This window comes from Eucyclogobius newberryi, unplaced genomic scaffold (genome assembly GCF_026437365.1).
Source record: "Eucyclogobius newberryi isolate DKJ021-1_F unplaced genomic scaffold, fEucNew1.0.hap1 SCAF_19, whole genome shotgun sequence".
Lineage (NCBI taxonomy): Eukaryota > Metazoa > Chordata > Actinopteri > Gobiiformes > Gobiidae > Eucyclogobius > Eucyclogobius newberryi.
This window is the reverse complement of record NW_027315823.1, coordinates 33,259,728-33,287,367: the sequence shown is the minus strand read 5'-3', so window position 1 is coordinate 33,287,367 and position 27,640 is coordinate 33,259,728. Positions and strand designations below refer to the sequence as shown.

The 27,640-nt window shown below is 42.6% G+C and overlaps 1 protein-coding gene across 1 annotated transcript; it reads right to left on the bottom strand.

Moving 5' to 3' along the window:
* Positions 1-13,248: 13,248 nt before the first annotated feature.
* Positions 13,249-20,112, bottom strand: ip6k2b (inositol hexakisphosphate kinase 2b). Its single transcript, XM_072452704.1, has 5 exons — positions 19,616-20,112; positions 15,364-15,565; positions 15,028-15,191; positions 14,729-14,904; positions 13,249-14,654 (listed from the first exon to the last, which is right to left on the bottom strand). The coding sequence occupies exons 1-5, from the start codon at positions 19,827-19,829 to the stop codon at positions 14,097-14,099; spliced, it is 1,314 nt and encodes a 437-aa protein (XP_072308805.1). The 5' UTR covers positions 19,830-20,112; the 3' UTR covers positions 13,249-14,096.
* Positions 20,113-27,640: the final 7,528 nt, after the last annotated feature.

Sequence of the window (27,640 nt, the reverse complement as noted above, 5' to 3'; positions counted from 1 at the left end):
AGCAACACATTTTGACCCACATGATTTCAATGTATCAAACCCATGAAGCCCTATTTCCTGGTGTGTGGCTGCCAACGTTTAAGATTCTTTCTATTGTCCCTTTATGAGCGCTGCATATCTCACACTGATCCCATCCAAAGGCCCTGCCGGTCACTTGTGACACATCCACCTGCGACACTGCTATATACAGCCATTGTTTTAGCATGCATGTACTTGTCATAACACACAGTATATGAAGTATGCTGTGTGTTATGACATTAATATGAATCCTATGGCGTGATGGACAGACCATAGAGTTAAAGCTGGAGGAGTTAGCACAGTCACCAGATCTAATCCAGATTATCGTGGCCCACACTGGATACTCCTGTTGGTTGGTGCATGTCTCGTCCTGTCTGGAGATATTTTTGGAACAGGATGGTGGGGCATGTGTCTGTAGGTTGAACTGATGAGTGTACAGAGAGTGGAAACAGAAATTCCCCTACAGGAGGGTGCCAAGCAGGTCACGTAGACTGGGACAGTGTTGTATGTTAACTGTACATGAAAAACTATGAAATTCTAGGTGGGTCACAATTGATTTTTTCATTCAAATGAAATATTGGGGTTATCCGAGCAGATAGTCACACAGCCTCCAGTTCTACTATAAGAAACCATAGGGTTTTATTTGACCAGGAGCTCTCGTTCAAAGTGCATAATGTTAATCAAGCCTGTAAAACAGCCTAATTCCATCTGTGTAATAGCGAAAAATATCCTGCCTAAAAATGATGCTGAAAAACATATCCATGCATTTGCAATATATATAATAGATTAGGCTACTGTAACTCCTTGCTCGCAGCATGACCTAAAATATCCATAAAAAGCTTTCAACTGGTTCAAAATGCAGCAGAAAGATTACTAACAGGAACAAATAGAAGAGAGCACATTATGCGAGTCTCGAGTCTCTTCACTGGCTCCTGTTGAGTTTAGAATCACATTTAAAATCCTCCTCCTGACTTACAAAGCCATAAATTATATGGGCCCATCCAACCTCAAATATACTATAGAACCATATCATCCAAACAGAGCTCTTCGCTCTCAATATGGTGGACTTCTGGTGGTCCCAAGAGTCTCTAAAAGCACAGTAGGAGGAAGAGCGTTTAGCTACAAAGACTTAAGTTTTGCCCGCGTCAGTTTTCAGGTGGATGTCATTTGTCACCTTGACAAGAGCAGTCTCAGTGCTGTGATGAGGTCTAAACCTGACTGAAAAAACATCAAATGAGTTGTTTATTAAGAGGAAATCTGTGAGCTGTTGGTAAACTACACTTTCAAGGACTTTGTCCCAAAATGGCAGATTAGAGATGGGCCGGTAATGACTCAGTACTGCAGCATCAAGACTGCTCTTCTTTAGGAGAGGCTTTATGACCGCAGTTTTCAAAGACATTGGGAATGTTCCAGATTGAAGCGACATGTTAACTATGTGAGTGAGCGATGCTAATAAACTGTTCAGCACAGACTTTAGAAATCTGGTGGGTAACACATGGAGGCAGCATGTAGATGAACTCAGACTGGTGATGATCTCATGGACAGTTTTGTCAGTTACAGGTGCAAAGTGAGTCAGCTCTAAGTGTTTGGTCAGGGGTGGGCAATTATTTTGCCTCTGAGGGCCATATTCAAATCGAGTTAAGTGGTGGAGGGCCAGACTGCGTTAATTGGTGTTACAAATTTTTATCATTATAAGCACTTTTTTGTCAAATATAGGCTATTGAATTGATTATTTCATTTATTTCCTCTAACCTCTAATAAGGGCACAGGTGCAGACACACAGTTACATGCAGTTACATAGCTAAGACAGTTAAAGAATATAAAGTAAAATATTGAGGGGGGCCGAATTAAAACAGACCGAGGGCCACATCTGGCCCCTGGGGCCACAAATGCCCAGGTCTGGTCAAGGTGGTTTTAGGGTTATTTTTTGCATTGTGTAATTCATAATTATTTTAATGGCCTGGACTTTGTCATTAAGGAGTAATGTAAACTCATTACACTTGGATGTGGAAATGAATTCTAACGGCAGCTGAGCTGGAGGTTTGTTCATCTGTTACTGTGGCAACAGGTCACGCCAGTTGTTACTGCAGCTTCCAATAATTTCAGAAAATATCCTTTGCTAGTTCTACATAAAATGACTTTTCTTTGTAAAGCTCTTGCGCCATTTCCGCTCAGCTCGGCAGCACTCCCTTTTCTGTGCAATGACCGAATCATCATTTCTCCACGGCACATTCTGCTTGTAGTGAGTGTGTAAAATATAGACATTCACTAAACATCAATAATGTTAATAATTATAACATTTAAATATCAAGGGAAGTGATATTAGTTCTGCTACAAAGAAACCTTTCTCTTTTCTTTATGACCATCTGATCAAAGTTCATTGGGCCACAAAGTTCAAGGTTCACCTTTTGGATCTGCTCTTGTCTTAAATCTGACAAGGGTTTGTAATAAACCTGTCGTATTGTGTGGTATTAAATTATTGAGCAGCTTTGACGTTGAGGTTTTATCATGTTGTAAATTTGTCCTGGGATTCACTGACCTGCTCTTATCAGCAGAACAGGTTCAGGCCTCACAGGAAACTTACGTAAGACACTCAAATCTCACTTTGCATCAGAAGAGAAGATAACCTATTCTGACATGTACAGGACTTCCACCTGCTCCAGAAAACACTGCTACTACTGCATCCAACCACTACTACTACTACTACTGCATCCAACCACTACTACTACTGCCTCCAACCACTACTACTACTACTGCCTCCAACCACTACTACTACTACTACTGCATCCAACCACTACTACTACTGCCTCCAACCACTACTACTACTACTGCCTCCAACCACTACTACTACTATTGCCTCCAACCACTACTACTACTACTGCATCCAACCACTACTACTACTGCCTCCAACCACTACTACTACTACTACTGCATCCAACCACTACTACTACTGCCTCCAACCACTACTACTACTACTGCCTCCAACCACTACTACTACTACTGCATCCAACCACTACTACTACTACTACTGCATCCAACCACTACTACTACTGCCTCCAACCACTACTACTACTACTACTGCATCCAACCACTACTACTACTGCCTCCAACCACTACTACTACTACTGCCTCCAACCACTACTACTACTACTGCATCCAACTACTACTACTACTGCATCCAACCACTACTACTACTGCCTCCAACCACTACTACTACTACTGCCTCCAACCACTACTACTACTACTACTGCATCCAACCACTACTACTACTGCCTCCAACCACTACTACTACTACTGCCTCCAACCACTACTACTACTACTGCATCCAACCACTACTACTACTACTGCATCCAACCACTACTACTACTACTACTGCATCCAACCACTACTACTACTGCCTCCAACCACTACTACTACTACTGCCTCCAACCACTACTACTACTACTGCATCCAACCACTACTACTACTGCATCCAACCACTACTACTACTACTGCATCCAACCACTACTACTACTGCCTCGAACCACTACTACTACTACTGCCTCCAACCACTACTACTACTACTGCCTCCAACCACTACTACTACTACTACTACTGCATCCAACCACTACTACTACTACTGCATCCAACCACTACTACTACTACTACTGCCTCCAACCACTACTATTACTACTGCATCCAATCACTACTACTACTACTGCATCCAACCACTACTACTACTACTACTACTGCATCCAACCACTACTACTACTACTACTGCATCCAACCACTACTACTACTACTGCCTCCAACGACTACTACTACTGCCTCCAACCACTACTACTACTACTGCCTCCAACCACTACTACTACTACTGCATCCAACCACTACTACTACTACTACTACTACTGCATCCAACCACTACTACTACTACTGCCTCCAACCACTACTACTACTACTACTACTGCATCCAACCACTACTACTACTACTGCATCCAACCACTACTACTACTACTACTGCCTCCAACCACTACTACTACTACTGCATCCAATCACTACTACTACTACTGCATCCAACCACTACTACTACTAGTACTACTACTACTGCATCCAACCACTACTACTACTACTACTGCCTCCAACCACTACTACTACTACTGCCTCCAACCACTACTACTACTACTACTGCCTCCAACCACTACTACTACTACTACTGCATCCAACCACTACTACTACTACTGCCTCCAACCACTACTACTACTACTACTACTACTGCATCCAACCACTACTACTACTACTGCCTCCAACCACTACTACTACTACTACTACTGCATCCAACCACTACTACTACTACTGCATCCAACCACTACTACTACTACTACTGCCTCCAAACACTACTACTACTACTGCATCCAATCACTACTACTACTACTGCATCCAACCACTACTACTACTACTACTGCATCCAACCACTACTACTACTACTGCCTCCAACGACTACTACTACTGCCTCCAACAACTACTACTACTACTGCCTCCAACCACTACTACTACTACTACTGCATCCAACCACTACTACTACTACTGCCTCCAACCACTACTACTACTACTGCCTCCAACCACTACTACTACTACTGCCTCCAACCACTACTACTACTACTACTACTACTGCATCCAACCACTACTACTACTACTACTGCATCCAACCACTACTACTACTACTACTGCATCCAACCACTACTACTACTGCCTCCAACCACTACTACTACTACTGCCTCCAACCACTACTACTACTACTACTGCATCCAACCACTACTACTACTGCCTCCAACCACTACTACTACTACTGCCTCCAACCACTACTACTACTACTGCATCCAACCACTACTACTACTACTGCATCCAACCACTACTACTACTACTACTGCATCCAACCACTACTACTACTGCCTCCAACCACTACTACTACTACTGCCTCCAACCACTACTACTACTACTGCATCCAACCACTACTACTACTACTGCATCCAACCACTACTACTACTACTGCATCCAACCACTACTACTACTGCCTCCAACCACTACTACTACTACTGCCTCCAACCACTACTACTACTACTGCATCCAACCACTACTACTACTGCCTCCAACCACTACTACTACTACTGCCTCCAACCACTACTACTACTACTGCCTCCAACCACTACTACTACTACTACTGCATCCAACCACTACTACTACTGCCTCCAACCACTACTACTACTACTGCATCCAACCACTACTACTACTACTGCCTCCAACCACTACTACTACTACTACTGCATCCAACCACTACTACTACTACTGCATCCAACCACTACTACTACTACTGCATCCAACCACTACTACTACTACTGCATCCAACCACTACTACTACTACTGCATCCAACCACTACTACTACTGCCTCCAACCACTACTACTACTACTGCCCCCAACCACTACTACTACTACTACTGCATCCAACCACTACTACTATTGCCTCCAACCACTACTACTACTACTGCCTCCAACCACTACTACTACTACTGCATCCAACCACTACTACTACTACTGCATCCAACCACTACTACTACTGCCTCCAACCACTACTACTACTACTGCCTCCAACCACTACTACTACTACTGCCTCCAACCACTACTACTACTACTGCCTCCAACCACTACTGCTACTACTGCCTCCAACCACTTCTACTACTACTGCCTCCAACCACTACTACTACTACTGCATCCAACCACTACTACTACTGCCTCCAACCACTACTACTACTACTGCCTCCAACCACTACTACTACTACTGCCTCCAACCACTACTACTACTACTGCATCCAACCACTACTACTACTACTGCATCCAACCACTACTACTACTGCCTCCAACCACTACTACTACTACTGCCTCCAACCACTACTACTACTACTGCCTCCAACCACTACTACTACTACTACTACTGCATCCAACCACTACTACTACTACTGCATCCAACCACTACTACTACTACTACTGCCTCCAACCACTACTACTACTACTGCATCCAACCACTACTACTACTACTGCATCCAACCACTACTACTACTGCCTCCAACCACTACTACTACTACTGCCTCCAACCACTACTACTACTACTGCCTCCAACCACTACTACTACTACTACTACTGCATCCAACCACTACTACTACTACTGCATCCAACCACTACTACTACTACTACTGCCTCCAACCACTACTATTACTACTGCATCCAATCACTACTACTACTACTGCATCCAACCACTACTACTACTACTACTACTGCATCCAACCACTACTACTACTACTACTGCATCCAACCACTACTACTACTACTGCCTCCAACGACTACTACTACTGCCTCCAACCACTACTACTACTACTGCCTCCAACCACTACTACTACTACTGCATCCAACCACTACTACTACTACTACTACTACTGCATCCAACCACTACTACTACTACTGCCTCCAACCACTACTACTACTACTACTACTGCATCCAACCACTACTACTACTACTGCATCCAACCACTACTACTACTACTACTGCCTCCAACCACTACTACTACTACTGCATCCAATCACTACTACTACTACTGCATCCAACCACTACTACTACTAGTACTACTACTACTGCATCCAACCACTACTACTACTACTACTGCCTCCAACCACTACTACTACTACTGCCTCCAACCACTACTACTACTACTACTGCCTCCAACCACTACTACTACTACTACTGCATCCAACCACTACTACTACTACTGCCTCCAACCACTACTACTACTACTACTACTACTGCATCCAACCACTACTACTACTACTGCCTCCAACCACTACTACTACTACTACTACTGCATCCAACCACTACTACTACTACTGCATCCAACCACTACTACTACTACTACTGCCTCCAAACACTACTACTACTACTGCATCCAATCACTACTACTACTACTGCATCCAACCACTACTACTACTACTACTGCATCCAACCACTACTACTACTACTGCCTCCAACGACTACTACTACTGCCTCCAACAACTACTACTACTACTGCCTCCAACCACTACTACTACTACTACTGCATCCAACCACTACTACTACTACTGCCTCCAACCACTACTACTACTACTGCCTCCAACCACTACTACTACTACTGCCTCCAACCACTACTACTACTACTGCCTCCAACCACTACTACTACTACTACTACTACTGCATCCAACCACTACTACTACTACTACTACTGCATCCAACCACTACTACTACTACTACTGCCTCCAACCACTACTACTACTACTGCATCCAATCACTACTACTACTACTGCATCCAACCACTACTACTACTACTACTACTGCATCCAACCACTACTACTACTACTACTGCATCCAACCACTACTACTACTACTGCCTCCCACGACTACTACTACTGCCTCCAACAACTACTACTACTACTGCCTCCAACCACTACTACTACTACTACTGCATCCAACCACTACTACTACTACTACTGCATCCAACCACTACTACTACTACTGCCTCCCACGACTACTACTACTGCCTCCAACAACTACTACTACTACTGCCTCCAACCACTACTACTACTACTGCCTCCAACCACTACTACTACTACTGCATCCAACCACTACTACTACTACTACTAAATCCAACCACTACTACTACTACTGCCTCCAACCACTACTACTACTACTACTACTGCCTCCAACTACTACTACTACTGCCTCCAACTACTACTACTACTGCCTCCAGCGACTACTACTACAACTGTTGCTAAATATCTCCTTCCATTTTTCACTAAATTTGTCTTAAACTAACATTCTTCCAGTGCGGTTGATTTGGAATTCTTATAATTATTCTAAAAAAAGAGTTTGTTTTTATACTTGACAGTGACTCCGGTTTTGTCTGCAGTCCGACTTCTTCCGGAGTGTGTGAGAGTAAAAAAGCCCCATCGTCCTGGTTTATAGTCTCATGGGAAAAATCACGTTCTGAAAAAGACAAAAAAAAAGAAAAAAAACGTGAAGCACCATTGTATTGTTTACGACTTTCCCCAGCTCCAGACATGTACACGTTGTTCTACATTCATGGGGATTGCAGTTGTAGCATCAGGGGAGTCGTGGTGGTTTGCGGAAGAGCAGAGACCCTCAACCTGGGGACAGTTTTTGTTTGTGTCTGGTCAGAGGGTCAGATTATCAAGGTACCGTAATCATTAAAATAAATATTAAAATTACATAATTGGAAATTGGGTGTGGGAACAAAAAATACTACAACTGCTGTTTAGCTGTCTGAAATAAATTCGTTGGGAACATTTTTGATGGTGTGATGTGTTTTGGTGGGCAGCATGGCGTCAATAAAAGAAAATAAATGTTGGGAACCAGTGTAGTAACGTTAGGGGTAGAAACAACTACAGATATTTCAGAAATGGTTTACTTGACAAAATAATTTAGTGGACTGATACTTGTGTTTTGTTACCAGAATAGTTTGTCTTTCATTTTTATTTTGTATTATTTCTAATGTAAGGGTAGATGGTATGTTTAAGTCAACAGTTTAAAACAATACTATTTCTGCCTCTATCACTTCCACATGTCCATGTTGTTCCAGAGAGTTAAATTGTGCCAAAACAGGTGCGTGTCAGATGATGTCACAAATATATATAACTGGCGAACTTTGACCCCTACAGCATGGCCTTCATATTTCATGTTTGTTCCTACGTAACAGAAGATACCATGAACTCTCTTACATCACAACAACACAGTGAGGCTGGTACAGAGAAGACCAAAACATGTGTATCCAGGCTTGGAATGAGCTTTGAAGTGTGTTAAAGCAGAACCAAGATAATATGTGTTAATGTTGTGCGATTGTATTTTGATTGGTATCATTTCATTTTATAACAGCAATCAACTGCAGAATATAGAGCAAAAAAAGAAATTGTGTCATTGCATTTCAGAGCGGTCAAGCGGCCAAGAAAGAGATCGTGGGCCAGACCAACGTCACATGATCTCTCTGGGTGGAGTCTGCATGTTCTCCCCGTGTTATCGTGGGTTCTCCCCGTGTTACCGTAGGTTCTCCCTGTGTTACCATGGGTTCTCCCTGTGTTACCGTGGGTTCTCCCCGTGCTACCGTGGGTCCTCCCCCCGTGTTACCGTGGGTTCTTTCCGGGTTCTCCAGCTACTCCCACCGTCCAAAGACATGCATGTGTTAGGTAAATATGGAAACTCTAAATTGTCCCTAGTGAATGAAAATGAGAGTGAATAGTTGTCTATGTCTCTGTGTTAAATCTGCGATGATTGGGGCCCTGTCCAGGGTGTACCCCGCCTAAGGCCCAAAGTCACTGGGATAGGCTATGATTTTGGTTTGCCCCTCATATTTGTGATTTCATGCAGATTTTAAGCATCATTTTCCTGTGTGTTTCCTGTCTGATTACGTTAACTTAAGATCAGTGATTGCTCATTGGGAAGCTAAGCTCATTTTTATTTATTTTTTCTGAATATAAGCTGTACATTTTGTAATGAATAATATATTGATCAACATTAAAAGTCCATTTTAATCTGTTAAACTAGTTGTGGTTTACCAAATACATTTGTACTCTTATTTACTGTACTTTTTTGTACTTTACTCTGAGCATTTATTTATAATTTTTGTTTAGCTTTAATACTTGCAGAAGATATTCTTCTAGATTGAGCATCATCTCTTTAATAAGTGAAAGTAAGCTACATGTTTGTGTCATAAGCCAGGGCAGGAAAAGTTTCTTAAAGCTCACATCTGTATCTAATGTACTCCAATATTTATTCAGATCATTGTGCATATTTAGGCACAATATAATCCTTTCTATGAACTGCATTTGGGCAGTTATGAAAAAGACTGAACTAAATATGCCTCCAGCCTCGTGCCATTAGGAGTTTGCATGTGGGAGTAAATGACTATTATTAGATCTGATCATAAGGAGCAGCAGCAGCAGCATTCTTTGTTGTCATGGAACATAATGTCCTCATATTTCCAATGACGTCACAGTAACCACACACCAATTATCAAAATAAAGAAATAAAACAATATAAGCAAGCAAGATTCAACTGTTTCAGTCAAGATTTAACTGTTTCAATGGCGACTCACAAAAACTGTACATTTGATTTTTATTTCATTATTATTTGTAGTTTGGGAAATATAGTCTATGGACACAATGCCATTTTTTCCCTTTTTAAGTGGCATAATTGAATGAATATTTTGTCAGCAGGGGTGGAACAAATGGCAGTCATAAGCGAGGATGAGGAAAAAACGAGGACATTGTTTCTTATATCAAAGTTAAACTTATCTTCCTGGTTTTGTTATTGACAGGTTTGATGCCTGGACCAGTTTGTTTAACTTATCTCTATAACTTGCTTTCATGTCTGTCATGATTTAAAAGGCAATCAGGCCACAGGTAATCTCCAATTATGAAGCTTGTTATGAAGCTCAAAATGCATTGAATTAATGCATTTTGTTTTTGTGATGCCCAAAATCACAACAGCAGTTTTCTGCAAAGGTGAAAAACAGATTAAACAATGTTCATAGGGACTCGAACAACGTCCCAGCATCCCGTGCCCTTAGACAAAATGTCCCAGGGTCCCTTGTCCTTAGACCCTCCTTCTCGGCCAGGAAAAACTACCAAACATCTTTGTAGAAAAGTAGAAACCTGGAGGAGTCCCACAGTGAAGGAGAGATCCGACTCCTTCAGACGGACGAGAGAGACAGTGGAGCTGGAGCCAGGAGGGGAACCAGTTCTTCAGGAGGGGAACCAGTTCTTCAGGAGGAGAACCAGTTCTTCAGGAGGAGAACCAGTTCTGAACTCCTTTCATATGGAGTAGAGACCGCTTCTCCATGGACTCGAGGAGCATCTGGGTCCACAGGTCATCGATGTGCTTGTTCCGCCCCCAAACGGGGAAGTGGGAAAAGAAGAAGAAAAGGCAAAGAACAAATTGCAAGTGAAATTAAATATAAAATATTGTTTGATAGAATAAGTAGTCAGAAGCAGAGGATGGTGCTCAAGCTGCATACTTCCCCCAGCATAGTTGCTCCTAGGGCAGCGTAGCTGAAACTGTAGGTTTATATTTCTGTTCCTAACTGGCCTGACCATAAGCAATTTCAAAGAGGAACGTTTTAAGTCTGGTCTTAAATGAAGAGACTGTGTCGGCCTCTTTAACATGGACAGGAGCTGATTCCTTTTTGAAATAAGATTTTTTTTGCCCATAGGCTTTATTGGACAGGACGGTGCAGCATGAAATGGAGATAAGACCAAGGAATGACATGCAACAAATTGTGGGAGCTGGAATCGAACCACGACACTATATGCTTTTAGAGACTCTTGGGACCACCAGAAGTCAGAGTCAGACTCTGTTTGGATGATATGGTTCTATAGCATCTTTGAGGTCGAATGGGGCAATGTCATTTATGGCTTTTTAAGTCAGGAGGAGGAGTTTACATTTGATTCTAAACATTTGATGAATGACAATTGTTGAATTAACTTTCAATGTGAGTCACACGTTTACGGAGGTGAATCATTTTCACTGTTGGAAATGGGGGATGAGAGCGAGGGGAGGACATGCAGTAAATTGTTGGAGTCGGGAATCGAACTCCAACTTACTTTCAACAGTAAAAACTGTACTGGGCATATTCAGATAGGTAAATATTAATGAGTTACTGACATTTCCAAACAATCCAAACATCTCTAGTAACATGCATTTGACATCATGGAGTTCCACAGGGCGCCGTGTTAGGACCAATTTTATTCTTGTTATGTGTGAAGAAAATGTATGTTTTTAAGAATAAAAAATGCTTACAGGTATTTTGTTTATTTAGATCTCAGTTTGTCATGACTTGTCATGAGTAGAATGATAACAGGTCATTGTAAAGCTCTTTGAGATAGATATAGTCTGTTTTGTAGAAAACCCGAGGTGTATTCATGTCTGAATTGTATGACTGAATTAAGCAAAGTATTGTTTATGGAAACTGTTAAGATGAATGAATATAGTTCATTTTATGCTGGATGAGTGAGAACACTGTGGTTAAGGGTAAAGTTGAATGTTTTACCTGCACTGTTTATATTGTACACTATGACCCCAAGGACTGCAGAGTGAAAGAAGCTGTTCAGCTCGAGTCTGGTACAAGCCTCTCTGCTTTTATGCTTCAAATAATCGTACCGAAATTGTCCAAATATATACGTGAATACAGATATATGGCTGTAAGCTGTTTGATGTGACTATCATTTTAGTGTAAATAGATTAAATGCTTTACTGCATTTTCTACAATGGAGTATTTGGCAAGATAAGATACAAACCTCTTGTGGACTTGGTAACTTGAAATAACAATGGATACTCTGCGTTTCAAATGAAGTATCACGGTGTGTACGAGGAATTAAGAACGACGTTGAAAATGACACAACCTGAATTTTCCAAATGTCGATCAGGCCACACTGGTTATTATATCCACCTCAGGGTAAAACTGCTGCTGCACATTTCAAAAGCCTGTATTTAGGCCCAGGTTGGCATTAGCACAGTAGTAATGAGTGACAATAATTACAGCTATGTTTGAAGTACTTACTCTCATAACAGTAAATTTGGAAACATTATAACCTCATCATAACTTTAATAACAAATATGTTTGATGCTCGGCCGATTTAATTATTAAAGGTGTGTGGCTCATCAAAACTACATCAAATACAAAATGTTGAATGATTCATTTATTGAAGTGATTGATCCAAACCAATGTTTCTCAAACCGTGGTCCGTGAGCCACTGGAGGTACGTGCGCTGCCTCTGGTGATACGCAGGGCCGTCTGCAGTTTTCAGAGTATTTGTTTTATATAGATCCAAATCAATTCATGTTTTTGTGCTCCTTAAGGTTAATCAAACACTTTATTTGTTTATTTCCTGCTTAACTTCAGACCCGCTCTCTGGGAGGTTCAGCTGCGTACAGAAAGATTAACATGATTAAAGCGTTCCAGTCACCACCATCAGCTGCTTCCAAGTCTTACAAAGCAGAATAATGAAATACTAAACACAATGACGCACGTTTGTAAGTGCAGAGGTCAAAAGAACAGCCCATTCAGACCATACTTTGGCATTTTGTTATGTAACTTTTGTGCAAATTTATACCTCCCTAGTATACCTCCCTATCTTTAAGGTTAGGAATGAAAAAGACATGATATTTTTACCACAAATGAATGCCTTTATTTATCAAGACACGGACACACAAGTACAGGAGAGCTAGTGGCTCTGGCAATAACAAAATCAATCAAGTCAGTAAAACATTAAGTGGTATTGGATCATATGGAATGTAGCGGGTTTCCATTTCAGTTTTAAACAAAGTCAAATAAATAAGTATTTTATAGTCTTTAAACAATAGATTCTCTTTGAGGAATGAAAAGGAGAAACACAAAAAGATATTGACCAAATAAAGAAATAGAGCAGTGTGCATCTCCCTCAAAATGTCCATAGGCAAAATCTTCAGGAGCGCAGCTGCAGAAAGGCGAATCCCTTCTTCTAATCCTGTAATAGACTGGCACCACATGTCCACTGGACACACTAATAAATGCTCAGGGTCTTATGGACAATAATAACACCAGTCCTTATCAGAGAGTAACCTTTAAATGCTACGTGGCTGCAAGCGCCAGGATTAGCTTTACAGTCTGTTCCCCGATAATAATGTGCTGTGCTGTTGGGGCATTTAGAACACTAAAACACTGTGTCACAGGTAAAGCACCAGATCTACACTACTTCACTCCTCTGGCACAGCCCGTCTCTCTCAGAGAGAACTTCAATCACCATCAGACGGGACAGGGGCCGGAGCGGTAAACCCTCCCATAAATCTCCCCCGGACTCTGAAGTCTCTGAGAGAAAAGTGCAGCTCTGGCCAAAAGGGCCGGTCCTCTGGAGGAGAGCAGAGCCCTGTCCCACACAGAGGGCTCCAGTTCAGGTGAACACACCATGGAGCACCAGGGTCAGCGCAGAGCTTTCCCACACAATCAAACAAACCCCAGCTGTTCAGTGCAGTCTAGTCTGTGCTGTGGTCCTCCAGCTGGGAGATGATGGAGATCAGGTTCTGTAGTCCGAGTATGAAGCCACTGTCCTGGCCCTCGTGCACCACGTCCTCCCCGTAGTGACGGCACGTGGTGTGGGCAAAGTCAATCATACGCACATCCACCTCGGGGCTGCTGCTCTCAGGGGCTCCAGAGCCTCTGCTGCCCCCGGCTCCAGAGCTGCTGCTGGGGCCCGAGCACCAGGAGCCCTCCTCATCTTCATCGCTCTGCTCCTCTTCGTCAGACGGCTCATCCTCGCCCTCTTCACCTCCGCGAGGCCGCGGCCGACTGCGGGGAGGGTCTCCATCATAGATGATGAGCAAAGAGCTGGAGTAGAACCTGTAGGACTCGCAGGCCTCGAGCGCAGCCTTCATGTCCCGGAGTCTGCGCAGCACTGGAGACAGCAGCTCTCTGCGCAGGCGCCGCCCGTCGTGAAAGAACTGGAACAGCGCCTCTTTGAACCCAGCCAGGGTCAGCTTACGCCCGTGATACTTGTTCATGAACATGACCTGTCCCGAGTCTGACTGGTACACCTGAGGAGGGAGAGGGGCTTTAGTCAAACTCACACAGACAAACCACAGTAGAATAGAAGGCTCAGAGGCTGTACCTGCATCCCGCACAGGCGCACCCCGATGGAGGCCGACGTGCTCTGCTGACACTTGCGGATCTGGTTGGCCTTCTTCTCCTCCGTGGCGTCGTCTCCGTGCTGTCGAGTGCCCATCTTCAGGTCTAACACACAGGGAACCTTGTATCGCCACGTCAAGTTCTCCAGGAGGATGAATTCTGTGGAGTCGGTTAAGGCCAATACCAGCTCTGGATATTCACAAGTTTATCCACACATTTACACTCTCATTTCACCACTGACATTAAACCACCTTTTCACACAGTTTGTTTAAGAAAGGATGCTGTATTGGTTGCGGTGCTTGGCGTTCTCCCTCATGCGCTGCAGTTGTTGCTGGTGGCATTTGAGGCTCCATGGATTGTGTTTCATCTGAGGAGAAATGCTGCTCTTCTCCAGACTGAAGTAGAGAACCTCCGCCTGCTGCTGCTGCTGCTCCTCACGATTGTAACTATCAGCAGAAAGGAAAAACACAATTTAATTTAACCAACTACCAACACATCTTACAGTTCGTTTACTTTCGATGCACCAAAAATGTAAAAAAAAAAAAGTAATTAAACCTAAACTAAGACATGTTTCAACACGTTTTTGTGGGATTGACATGACATTATCAGGAGACTCACTTGACTAGTTTGTCGTCTTTGCGGCCGTGTCTTGCCCTCTCTTTGCTGTAGTTCTCGTTACTCCATTTGAGCATCTTGGTTTTGGGTTCGCAGTCTGACGACGGGTCCTTGTTCTCCAGGTCTCCGGGCTCCGTGTGCAGCGGATAGGCCAGGAGACACAGGTTCCCCTCCTCGTCCTCCTCGAAACTCACCGACACCACTCCTGCCAAAAACAAGATGGAGGATTATCAGTTACGTCAGGAACAAATACACTTAGCAAATACTCATAGGGCTGCAGGATATTACATGTGCGTTGAGTCTAGGCCTGGTTTAGTCCCAGTTTCTTTCCAAATTTAGTTAAATCTAGGGACGTGATCGAATTCTCACAAGAAGAAACACAAGATTTTGACATAGTTCATAAGTAATAAATTGTCTGGTTCAATTTTGGCCGCAATTTTTTCATTTTTTCTTTGCCATCTTTGTAGAACTGTTTTTTATAACTACAGCTTCTCATTAAATTTAACTCACCAGTGCTAAAAAACACATTTAGCACTGGTTTGTCCCATTCCAAATTAAATAAAACACTGTCCGTCTCTATTAAACATGACTGAATCAGAATGAAGCAAGGGGAATTATGCGAGGAAAAAAGACAACGACAGACATTAGACATTGACAAAACTTATTACCAGATGAACTACTATTGCTCAAACGTTGCTCGGTGCCACTTCAGACAAAGCCTTGAACAAATAGGTTTCAGTGGGATTTACTCGAAACATCCTGACGAAACATCCTAATTGCCCTTCTCCACAGAGACCAAACCGAGCATCAAAGTAACAGTGGGGTAACATCTTGTGTAGCAACCATTTCATCCCCAAAGTCAATGTTCTGAGTAAACACATGTCTTAGTAACCGGGAGGAATATTCAAGACAGGCTTTTACCATGTTTAAACAAAGCAGGTGGCATCAAACTGAAACATCAACCGTTAAACTAATACAAGGACATTGTGTTACTTAACGTTCTACGATTGCCATCTATTTAATAAACTATAGCCCGTACATCATAACACTTTATCAAAACAGTTTTTATTGAACAGATTTGGGCAAAAAATATAGGTTATTCCAACACTGTAGCACTCCGTGGATTATCAGATGATTTAACAGGTAGAAGACCAGTGACCCGGACAAATTTACGACTTAATTTATGAGCTTGGCCGGGCCGCCCATCCTAATGTGGTGAAAGCCCTGACATAGCGGTCTGTGTATGATGGAAAGTGCAGGGGGAGGGATGAATGAACACCACAGCTGCAGCGGAAAGAGGAAGGAAGCAGAGGACGAGGTGAGGCTGACAGTCAATGGTGAAGATCAATGATGTCATACAAACTAGGTGACTGTCATCAAAATAAAACCAACTGATACTTCATGACATTTACGGCAGCAACTATTTCTGTAACAAAAAACGGAGCATTTCACAATTTCAGATTTTTCAATAGAAATAAACACTCGACTTTCTACACTAAAACACTAAAATAATCGTTACAGCCCTTAAAAGCTGCAATGTGCAAATTTTCTGGTATCTGCCATTGGCTCATCCTCATGGAGAAGTTACAGTTTCACAGTCTGGAACTAAACGTCTGTACGACACTGTCCAGACATTTACAGGAGCTAAAGAATAAAGTGACTAATAAAAATCAAATGGTCTGATAAACTTCAATGAACTATTAAAATACATAAAAACGTAGGTTCTTCAAAAATAAGAAAAAGCACAATAAGGAAAAGTATTGTGATTTCTACATTTGCCGGCATCGACCCGACGACAACTCTCCTGAGAAATCCTGAGCTTTTTAAATGTATTTTTTGACGTTAGATTAGTACGATTATACTGTCTTGTTTCAATAAAAGTACTTTTAGATCCGTTCTCTGACAGTGTATTTTCACAATCGAGCAGTAGCGCTATTGTTACTTAAATCTGCTTTAATGATGGATGTGGGAAAAACAAACAGTTACATTTCACATTAGGTCCAATGTCAGTGTCAGATATGTTGCTTAACTTGAATTATTAAAGCCTAGTTTTCCTATTGCCACTGAAAACCTTGTAACTTCGCCATTCTACAGCTCTTTAACCCTATCCATTTCCACCACAAGGTTATACAAAACCTAGTCTTAACCATGACCCTCTACAACACGTCTATAATGCGTCGGCCATCTTGCCGAGTCAAGTGCTGCCAACGTCATCGCTGCATCTTAAAAACGCTGCCCCTCGTGTGCTGACATCATCACTGTGCGCCCCTCGCTCCAAGCAGGCCCGGCTTCCTGACCAAACTGAGCGTGCTCCAAACTGCAACGTCATCAATCCACCGGGGCCGTCCGTGTGGGAACTTCTGAGTCACTGCGTCCACACAAAAGGAGCCGCATGCGTGAAACAGGGTCAAAGGGCGGAAGTGAACAATTTAACATCCAGTTTAATTATATTATGAGGCGATGATGTAGATAATGGTTGTTAAAAACGAGCCTAACCCCATTTCAGTTGAAGGATTTAAAGACGACATGCCGGACTTCCATTTTATATTTGGGTTATTTACACGTTGTACTGTTGTACCACAGATTTACAGTAAATACACTCGACTTATTTCAAAATATTTAAGCTTTAAACCAAAAGATGGTTTGAAAATGCCATCTATTCTATTAAACACATTTGTTGTAGCCAATAATATTATTTGGAAATGTCTACCTATTATGTCCAAATGTAAAATTACAATTTCACGGTTGCATAACATACAAAGTGCTATTAAATTACAGATCAGAAAGTACTGCATATACTGGCGAACACGCTTCTTTTAGTAAATTATTTAGCAGAAATTGCGTATGTAATTACATATCATTTTGGCTCTTCCTTTACTACTTTCTTACCTAGAGATATTTTAGTCAAGAACAAATATTTTGCCGCATATTTTCTTCTACTTTATGATGATTTCTGGTTGGTCACCTCAGTTTTGCTTACAAATTGCCTTTCTACATAATGCGGTAATGTTGTTATGGTTACATTTTGCAACCATTGAAATTGTGAAACTAACTTTTAACAGCTCATGTTTATCGAATTGAAGGCTGCTGTTTGACCTGATACGTGTTCCAGGATCATCTTGTGAACTTTCTCAGGCCTGCTGGGTTCCCATGAGCACGCAGGACCACGTCATATGGTCCCAGCGTACGTCTTTCCTCATATCCGTTACACCGCAGGGCTAATGGACTGATTTCAACCGGATCCCACCATCTACAAACCTACTGCGACTTTTAATAGAACGTTACCTCAATATTACTGACGATGCTCCGAGACATAAGACGGCTCAGAGGTTTAGAAAAGCCGCAAAAATCCAAAATGTTTAAGTTAACGATCATCTAAGAAATGTAACAAGGACTGATTATGTTCTTTAGGTGGAGATGGTGGAGGAAACACTCTTTTCTCCAAGAAAATGTTGTTGTTTTGCACAAAATGACAATGACATTTTCACAGAGAAAAACAGTTAACTTCACCAAAACATTTTTTTGGCAGTAAAAATTCCTGCAATTGCACAAAAGAAAGTTGTGTGAAGGACATTTTCAGGAGACAAGCAGCAGACACAATAGTCTTGTTTTAAAGAGGCTCAAAATCCTACTGATACTTATTACCTTGTTATTAAGACACTGGTCAGGCCTGCTTTGTGCTTCACTGTCCGCACTAGGGGCCAATGCGAAGAGTAACAGGATCCATCACTTGACAGCATGTGTGTGCAGCTATGTGTGACGTGGAAAACTGCCTTGTGAATGACTCGAGTGATGCGTGCTCCCATTTATTTTTGATAGAGCAGAAACCCCAGACTCACTGGTGCAACCAAAGCCCCGTTTCAAGTCCAGACCAAAGCAGCTCTGCCTCCTGAGTCCAAACAGACACTGGAATATTGGGGGTCCGTCCAGAAAACTGACGAGCCAAGAATCCATGGAGCCTCAATAACACAACAGCGCAGCAGAGCAATCAAGAATGTCTCCATCTATAAATGTATCAGAATGTGGATGCTTCAGTCTGGAATGTGATGCAGAGAGGCCCTTTAACTATGGCATCTGCCTCTGCGTCCAAGAATCATCTGACTGCACCAAATGACAGCACTGTGCAATATGAGATATGAGATAACGATTATTCATGTGTTTTCCGTTCAAATGTAATGGTGAGATGTGTGGTCCCCAGGACCCCTGTGACATGTGTGGTCCCCAGGACCCCCGTGGCACACACCCGTGCTCTTACCTTTGTACTGTGGGGTGAACTTCCTCATCTCCGGGGGCAGGCTCTTGTAAAACCGATGCTCCCGCGGGATCAGGGGTTTGCAGATGGTCTGCTCTCCGAACCTGAGCACGCAGGAGTGGCCCCCCACCTGGTGCACAAAGGGCTCAAGCATCACCCCTTTCCCGGGATAAGAAGTTCCTTCCGCCTGCATGAGCACTTCCAGAGCGGGACTCATCTTCTCCCCGCATCGGACAGCTGAGCTCAGGGGTCCCACGCTGATCGGGAGGCTGCAGGTTCGGCCGCTGTGGCTCCCTATCCTCAAAATACTCCTCTGTGCGCACAGGGGGCGCTAAAGTTCCCTTCAGTCGTGAAAAACAAAGGCCTCAGTGAAGCACGGGCGTAGCGCTCCCTTTATCGCTTAGATCCTGAGATAGTCATACTTCTCACACGACAGGGCGAAATAAGGGGCTGTCCGTGTTTTTAAGTGTCATAAAATGTTATTAAAAGATGCTAAGAATAGAAAGCGGCTAAAGTGTCTCTGAAGCAGCGGCACTGCTGCTCTCCGTGTGCGCCGTGACCGAGACTGACGTCTGCTTTGAGCTGCGACACAAACACACCAGCCCTGAGCCCGCCCCCCGAGGCTCTGGGCCAATCACAGAGCAGCTCCTGTCTCCAGGAGGAGCCAGGCTCAGAGAGGTGCAGCAGACAAAGAGGAAGCAGAGGCGCGCGGGGGGAGGGGAGCAGAGAAACACTGCTCCAAAACAAAACATGCCTAATGTACATCTGAGGAGGCACATGTTTCTGCACAGAGCACTCACACATGTGTCAAATAACATATACACTATCAGTGCGTGGAGGGGCTTTATCACTGAGCAAAGACCATCTTTTAATCACATACATTATTAGAACTATTTCATTGCAGTGTCGGTGTAATCCCTCATTCGTCCAGGCGTGTTCCATAGTAGAAAAAGCTTCAGTTGTAGTCATCTGGACTCAGTTTGAAAAAATAGACGTTTCGACTCTCATCCAAGAGTCATTGTCAATAAAAGAATTTAGATCGAGAACTCCGATATTAATACTGTTCTGTTGTAAGACCCGCCCATTGGGAGGAGCCTTCCTGAAGTAGAAAGAGTTGTTTGTTTCAACAGAAACTCCCCCCTTGTATCTACCGAGGTAGCCTATTCAGAATTTTAATGGCCTATTAGAATCCTCTTTGTCTTTTTGAGACCCTGGCTCAACCACCCTGAGTACCTGATTAGCATCTAAATGTCCTGGTCCTGGTCCTCTACCTTTCCAGGGGTTCAGTATTCCATTATAGATACCAGGAAGATTGAATCTTAGCCCTGCATTTCTGTTTAAAGAAGGTCTTTCTTTTTTAACAAAAATAGCTTCCTTAACTCCTCTTTCAAACCATCTTTTCTCCCTGCTTAAAACCTTCACCTCACCGTCTTCAAACAAGTGATTAGAGGCTTCAAGATGGAGATGCACGGCACTCTGAGGTCCTGAACTAGTATTTCTTCTGTGCTGATAAAGCCTCTTGTGTAGAGGCTGTTTCGTCTCACCTATGTAACGTTCTTTACAGCTTTCTTCACTGCATTGGATCGAATAAACTACATTGCTCTGTTTTTGAGTCAGCAACTTGTCCTTAGGATGAACCAGTTTTTGTCTTAAAGTGTTTCCTGGTTTAAAATAAACAGGGACTTCGTGTTGTCTAAAAATTCTCTGCAGTTTTTCCGAGAGGCCAGACACATAAGGGATAGAGACACCCTTCCTTCTCTGTTCAGTTTCCCTTTTGTCCTGCTTCTTGGTTCTCTTCACTCTGTTGAGGGCCCAAGCGGGGTAACCACAGGCTGAGAGGGCATTTCGGACATGTTTTTCCTCTTTCTTCTTGCCCTCTGAGCTGGTGGGCACACCTTGTCCTCTGTGTTGTAAGGTTCTGATCACCCCCAGCTTGTGCTGTAGTGGGTGGTTGGAACCAAAGAGCAGATACTGGTCCGTGTGTGTAGGTTTCCTATATACTTCTATTTGGAGTTTCCCGTCCTCTCCTCTGATCGTGGAACAATCAAGAAAGGTCAAGCGATTCTCCTTAGCGTCTTCTCTTGTAAACCTAATATGTGGGTCCACAGCATTGATGTGATCAGAGAAGGTTTCCAGCTCTTGTTTCTTGATTGTTACAAAAGTATCATCGACATAGCGAAGCCACAGTTTTGGGGCTATGCCTGAGAAAGAGGCCAGTGCCTTCTTCTCAAAGTGCTCCATGTACAGGTTGGCCACTATGGGAGAGACGGGCGAGCCCATGGCACAGCCATGAATCTGTCTGTAAAATTGTCCCCGGAATTGAAAGTAAGTGGTGTTCAGACAGATGTCCAACAGTTTACATATGTGTTCAGGTGTCAGTTTGGTCCTTTCCTGTAGGGTGGTGTCTTCCTGCAGTCTGATCCTCACCTCTGCTACAGCATCAGAGGTCGGGATGCAGGTGAACAGGGATACAACATCATATGAAACCATGAGGTCATCTGGGTCCAGTTGGAGATGTTTCACTTTATCCACAAAGTTGTGCGTGTTTTCCACATGATGTACCGAATTCCCCACAAGCGGAGCCAATATAGTTGTTAAATGCTTGGCCACATTGTAGGTGATGGAATCTGTGCTGCACACTATGGGTCTGAGTGGAACCTCCTTTTTGTGTATTTTTGGAAGGCCATAAATGCAGGGCATGGCTTCACCAGGAGTGAACAGTCTGTAATACAGAGGCCGGTCTATCGCTTCCTCTTTTTCCAGCCTTTGTAAACAGTCTATCACTTTCTTCTTGTAGCCACTGGTCGGATCTCTTTTCAAGCGCTCGTATGTGGTCGTGTCCTCGAGGAGGGTGTGGACTTCGTAATCAGCTGCGTTGAGAATCACAGTGCAACGTCCCTTGTCTGCTGGGAGGATGTTGATGCTATGATCTTTTTCCAGTGCTGAAAGTGCTTTTCTCTCTTCAGATGTGATATTTGAAGGCGGTGGTTTGGCACTCTTCAGGGTCGCTGTGACACGTAACCTCAGGTCTGCAGCCTCCGATTCAGTCATTTTGTTGTTCCTAATTGCAGTTTCAGTGGCTGTGATGTAGTCCTCTGTAGGGATGTGTTTAGAGGTGACAGAAAAGTTGAGACCTTTAGAGAGCGCCTCCTTTTCTGCCTGTGTCAGAACACGATCTGATAGGTTCTTAATCCAATTGTTTTTGCTGGTCGCTAATTTGTCTGTCTCAGTCCTAATGTCTAGCTCGACCTCACCTGCATTCTTTTTGTTCAAAAGAATGTTGAACTTATTGATTTGGCGTTCTTTGCTCTTCCTGTGCTGTGCTTCTTGTGCTGTCTGTGTAAAATCCAGCACTCTTTTGAAAGCTTCTTCAGGGAGTATGCTGGTTAATTTTTCCTGTAAAGTTCCTGTTCTGCCTTTCAATTTATCAATTCTGACGTTGTTTTCCTGGATCCTTTCACTGAGCATCTGCCTAAGGCTCCTTCTCCAAATCTTCTCTGCTCTGTGTCCTCTGACCGGTGATTTGATCTGCAGGCTCTTCGGGATCATGTTGTTCTGTCTGCATCTAAGATTGAACCTCAAGTGGTTCCTGTTGTCTGCTAGTTTCCTGGCTACAGATTCGAGTTCCCGAACTAAATCCAAGGTTTTAGGCCCAAAATTCTTGGAAATATGTCGGTGTAATCCCTCATTCGTCCAGGCGTGTTCCATAGTAGAAAAAGCTTCAGTTGTAGTCATCTGGACTCAGTTTGCAAAAATAGACGTTTCGACTCTCATCCAAGAGTCATTGTCAATAAAAGAATTTAGATCGAGAACTCCGATATATATTTCATTGCAGTGTTTTGCAGAAAATGTGACCCTCAGTCTCAGCTTTGAGGAAATGCATGTGTTTATGAACTGAATCAGGGCCAGTATCTGCTTATGTGCTTATGGTTGTATACTTCACATTCCTCAAGCATTTCCTGCTGTTGTCTCGTGCCAAAGCCCATGATACAAAAGGGAAACACTGGTCTTTTTACACTGAACAAACGCTGCATTGTGTTTTAGCCATGACAAATGTATATTCATAGTGTATTTCTTTCTGCTCTCAGGCTCAGTTCAGGTCAGTAGACGTTTCAGTCTAATCTGAGACTGGTTTATGTCTGATGTTCCAGGTCTTCTACAGGATTAAACGAAAAGGACACACAGGAATCAGATTAACTCCTCTCGACCTACTGTCCTCAACCTATAATTAGCAAGTTAATATGACTTGGTCAAAACAAGTTGGGTAATGGGGATCAAACAAACAAACAATCAAACAAACAGGCAGTTGGAGCAAACGTTCATTGAATGCATGTTGGTGATTGGAAGTTATTTAATAGTGTTTTCGCAATAACAAAATTGCAAACTCAATTTCGGTAACTAAGGAAAGGCTCAATATCAATTACAAAACCCCAAAATAAAAAAAAACAAGTTACTGGTCAGATCTGTGGACAGGCGACCCTGCTCACAATGCAGGTTTTTCAAGGCAAGGTTATTCCATAACATTTTTCCAAACTGTGGAACATTCCTGGATAAGAAATGTCATCTCCATGGAGACAAGCAGGTGGTGGGAAGTTACATAGTGCACCTTTATTATTACAACTCGGTCTAGTTCTTCTAAAGATCAAGACACTAACTGTTCAAATGAGTATTTCCTCAGTTTTAGTATCGATTAGTGTTTGAGTATCAAGTATAATCTTTTGACAGCTCTAAAACAAGAACAAAATATTCCCAGTGTAACAGGTTCATATATTATATTATATTATATTATTATATATATTATATGTTAATTATATTATAATTACACTAAATTGTCCTTTTGTCAAACCTGGCCTTTGATTTACTGTGTTATCTTGGTCCAACCACTTCTTCTGTAATTGTGTTTCTTCCTTGTGTTTTCCCCGTTTTTATAAATTCGACTTCACGACTTCCGTTCTTGGAGTATATTTTTTAACCCTACGTTTTGAGTGTCTTTCTGTTTTTACTACAAATGTAATTATTATTTCAATTTATATTTAGCTATCTATGAGTCTGATTTGTCGTTTGAATTGGTCGATGTGCAGATATGAAGGGTTTGCTAACACTGTCTTCTCTCTCATTTGGGCTGGATGGTCACATGGCACCACATGTTGCTCTTATCTCTGTTATTGTCGACCGGATTAAACGCCTCCAAAAGTTCTGATGTGCCCTGTGGCTCCTTAATGCACCACATCACAAATCTACACAACGCCGAAGTACAACGGTTACAAAAGTCTGTTACACAAGATAATATCCAAGATTATTCCTAATATTAAGTTTTTTAGTTTTTTTTAAAATCTTGTTTTACTCCAACCTATAGGAATCATGCCTTGGAGGTGGGAGATATCGTCAAAATAATGATAATCCATCCAAAATGTGCTCAAACGTGCCCTTGGGTGCGTAGCTAAAGTTCAAGTATCTTTGGCAATATACTCCATATGTCTAAATTTGTGTATCTATATTTTGCCAACCTCTAACTGGCCTTTAGGATCCTACATTTGGATTTGGCAGAAGGAAATCCCGCGTGGACCCACCCTCATGTCCCAGCCAAGTGCTTGGGAAATACTGCACAACCCATATTGAGATTTGCCCAGAATAGAAAGTGAAACAAAAGTGCTTCACCGGCACCTATAATCAGAGCCCGTCAGCTTCATTTACTGGAAAACATGTACGCGAGTGACTTTTGGATTAGTTTTCTGGTGCCACATTTTGACTTCTAATTGAGTAATATTTGTTTGAAGAAACCAAACTCTTACTTGAGTAAAAGTTTTGGTTTCTCTTCCCACTGGGAGTTAAAGCCTCCAGCACCCACGGGATCGGCATTTGTAAATGAGCCCATGCATTTAAAAAAATTGTTTTCCTTTAATTCCCACCTTTTTCTTCAGCGTAGGAGAGGCAAGAGCAGGATATGAGACAGGAATCTTCTTAGAGCCTTGACAGTCGTAGTGGTGAAGACAAAAAAGCATGAATGAAACTAAACTTGGTGCTGGGGGGAGGAGGGCTGCGTGAGCTGAACTACTGAATGGAGAAGCAGAGGCTGAGTTTAAAACGAGTTGATTGAGCGGTGATAGGCCAAACTGAGCCTATTATAACTGGTGCTGTCACACTTGAGCAGGGCAGTGGAGGTCGTTTTCCAGTTTGCCGCAGGTGAATGAACATTTTACACAAATCAAACTGCTTTGTATTATATTTTAGTGGTGAGACTTTTTCCTCAGTCTCGACTTAAGTGAATGGAATTCCCGCTCTACTGGAAGTGCCAATCCGTGGCAAAAAGAGGCAAAAGTGGGTGGGGAGGAATAGTGATTTGGAATAATAGTTGCTGCACATGGATGTCCTGAGCCTAGTTCTAATCCAAAAAAAAGAAAGCAAAACAGTCATTACTGCCAAATTTAGTGGCATGAACTATATTTGCTACATTACATACCACCTTTTCCCTGGTTTTCACTGGTCTATAGTACTGAAAATAATTCTTGGGGCACTCTCTAGATCACCACCGGGTAAAAGAGCAATCAGGTGCTCTTCTTGTACTGCCAACACGTTTCTTCTTTATCAGGACATGTGTTTTTTTTAGTGGTCTGTACTTTGCAAATAGCTGAATCTGCACATTATTTGAGGCTTTATTCATTGGAATCAGAATCTTTATGAATGGCCACACAAACATACATACAATTTTATCCATGTTCACACGGTGTCTCTCACTACAACTCTAAGACCACTACTTCCACTTGAGTAATATTATTGTGAAGTACTGTTATTCATTCACTCCATCAACCTCTGCTTGTAATAATAATACATTTCGAGCACAGTCATCTTTTCCCTGGTAGTGACTGGCCCAGATTACTGTACTCTCTGGCTCATGTCACGGCTCCCTGGTCCGGTACAATAGGCCCAGGCCGAGCCAAAGTTCACTGATGCAACCTCCAACAAGCCCCTCCATTCACATTGTCCTCGAGGAGAGCCCCGTACACAAACAGGGCAGTCAGGCTGTGGTGACGCGGCAGAAGATTCCAGAAACCCAACCGTCAGGATTAAATGGGCCAAAAGCTGACAATGGAGCTAACAAGGTGTGTGGGAAACGAACTTCACTGTTGGTTTAATAACCTTTTCTGTGCACCAGGATGCACATCACAACGTGACGAAGACTGGACCGTCAATGAACAGGTCAAATCATCTGCCTACAATTGATCAACTATTATAATTTGGAGCTCCATGCAACAAACTAACAATAAACTCAACAACAGTCATCTGGGAAAGTGTGTTTTTCATTGTTCTCAACTGAATATATTATAAAATACGACTGAATGCTAAGGCTGCAACTACCGATTATTTTAGTACTGGTACATACAATTACACACTTTTTAAATACATTTGTAACCAGATAAAAGTTGAAATATTGGAACTGGAGTCCTCGTAATACAGAATATTTATGAATAATGTGTATTAATGATGAAGATCAGATATTGTTTATGCTTATTTTACTTTTTGGTTTAATATTATGTTTTTGCGGGGCGTGTGCCTTTGGTTGGAGGGCCTTCCACATCCCCAGCTCCTGGTTGGCTGCTGCTTCCTGTCCTGGTGAGCCAATCCAGAGTCTCCACCTGCAGCCCCGCCCAGTTCTCATTGACACCTGGGCCGCTGTGCCATTCGTCCGTGTCCCGTTCGTCAGGGCTGTGGTGGAGATAAATGTGTTCCAGAGACTTGAAGGAAATGGGATGTGAAGTTGACAAAATATTGGCCCAGTGAATCCCCTTCGGACTTTCACAGTCTGTTTAGCTCCAGAAAAATATGTGGACAAAATACAGTGACAGAGCCTTAACAAAACAAAGTACCAAGTCTATTCAAAAAGAATATCTACACATCAAAATAAAGCTATCCACACTCCTGCTGTCACGATAGTAACAGTTTCAATCTGAATTTTGAATAGACACAAAATACCGTAATAGTATTTTCTTTTAGGCCTGCACAATATAAGAAAACGATGCAATATTCAAA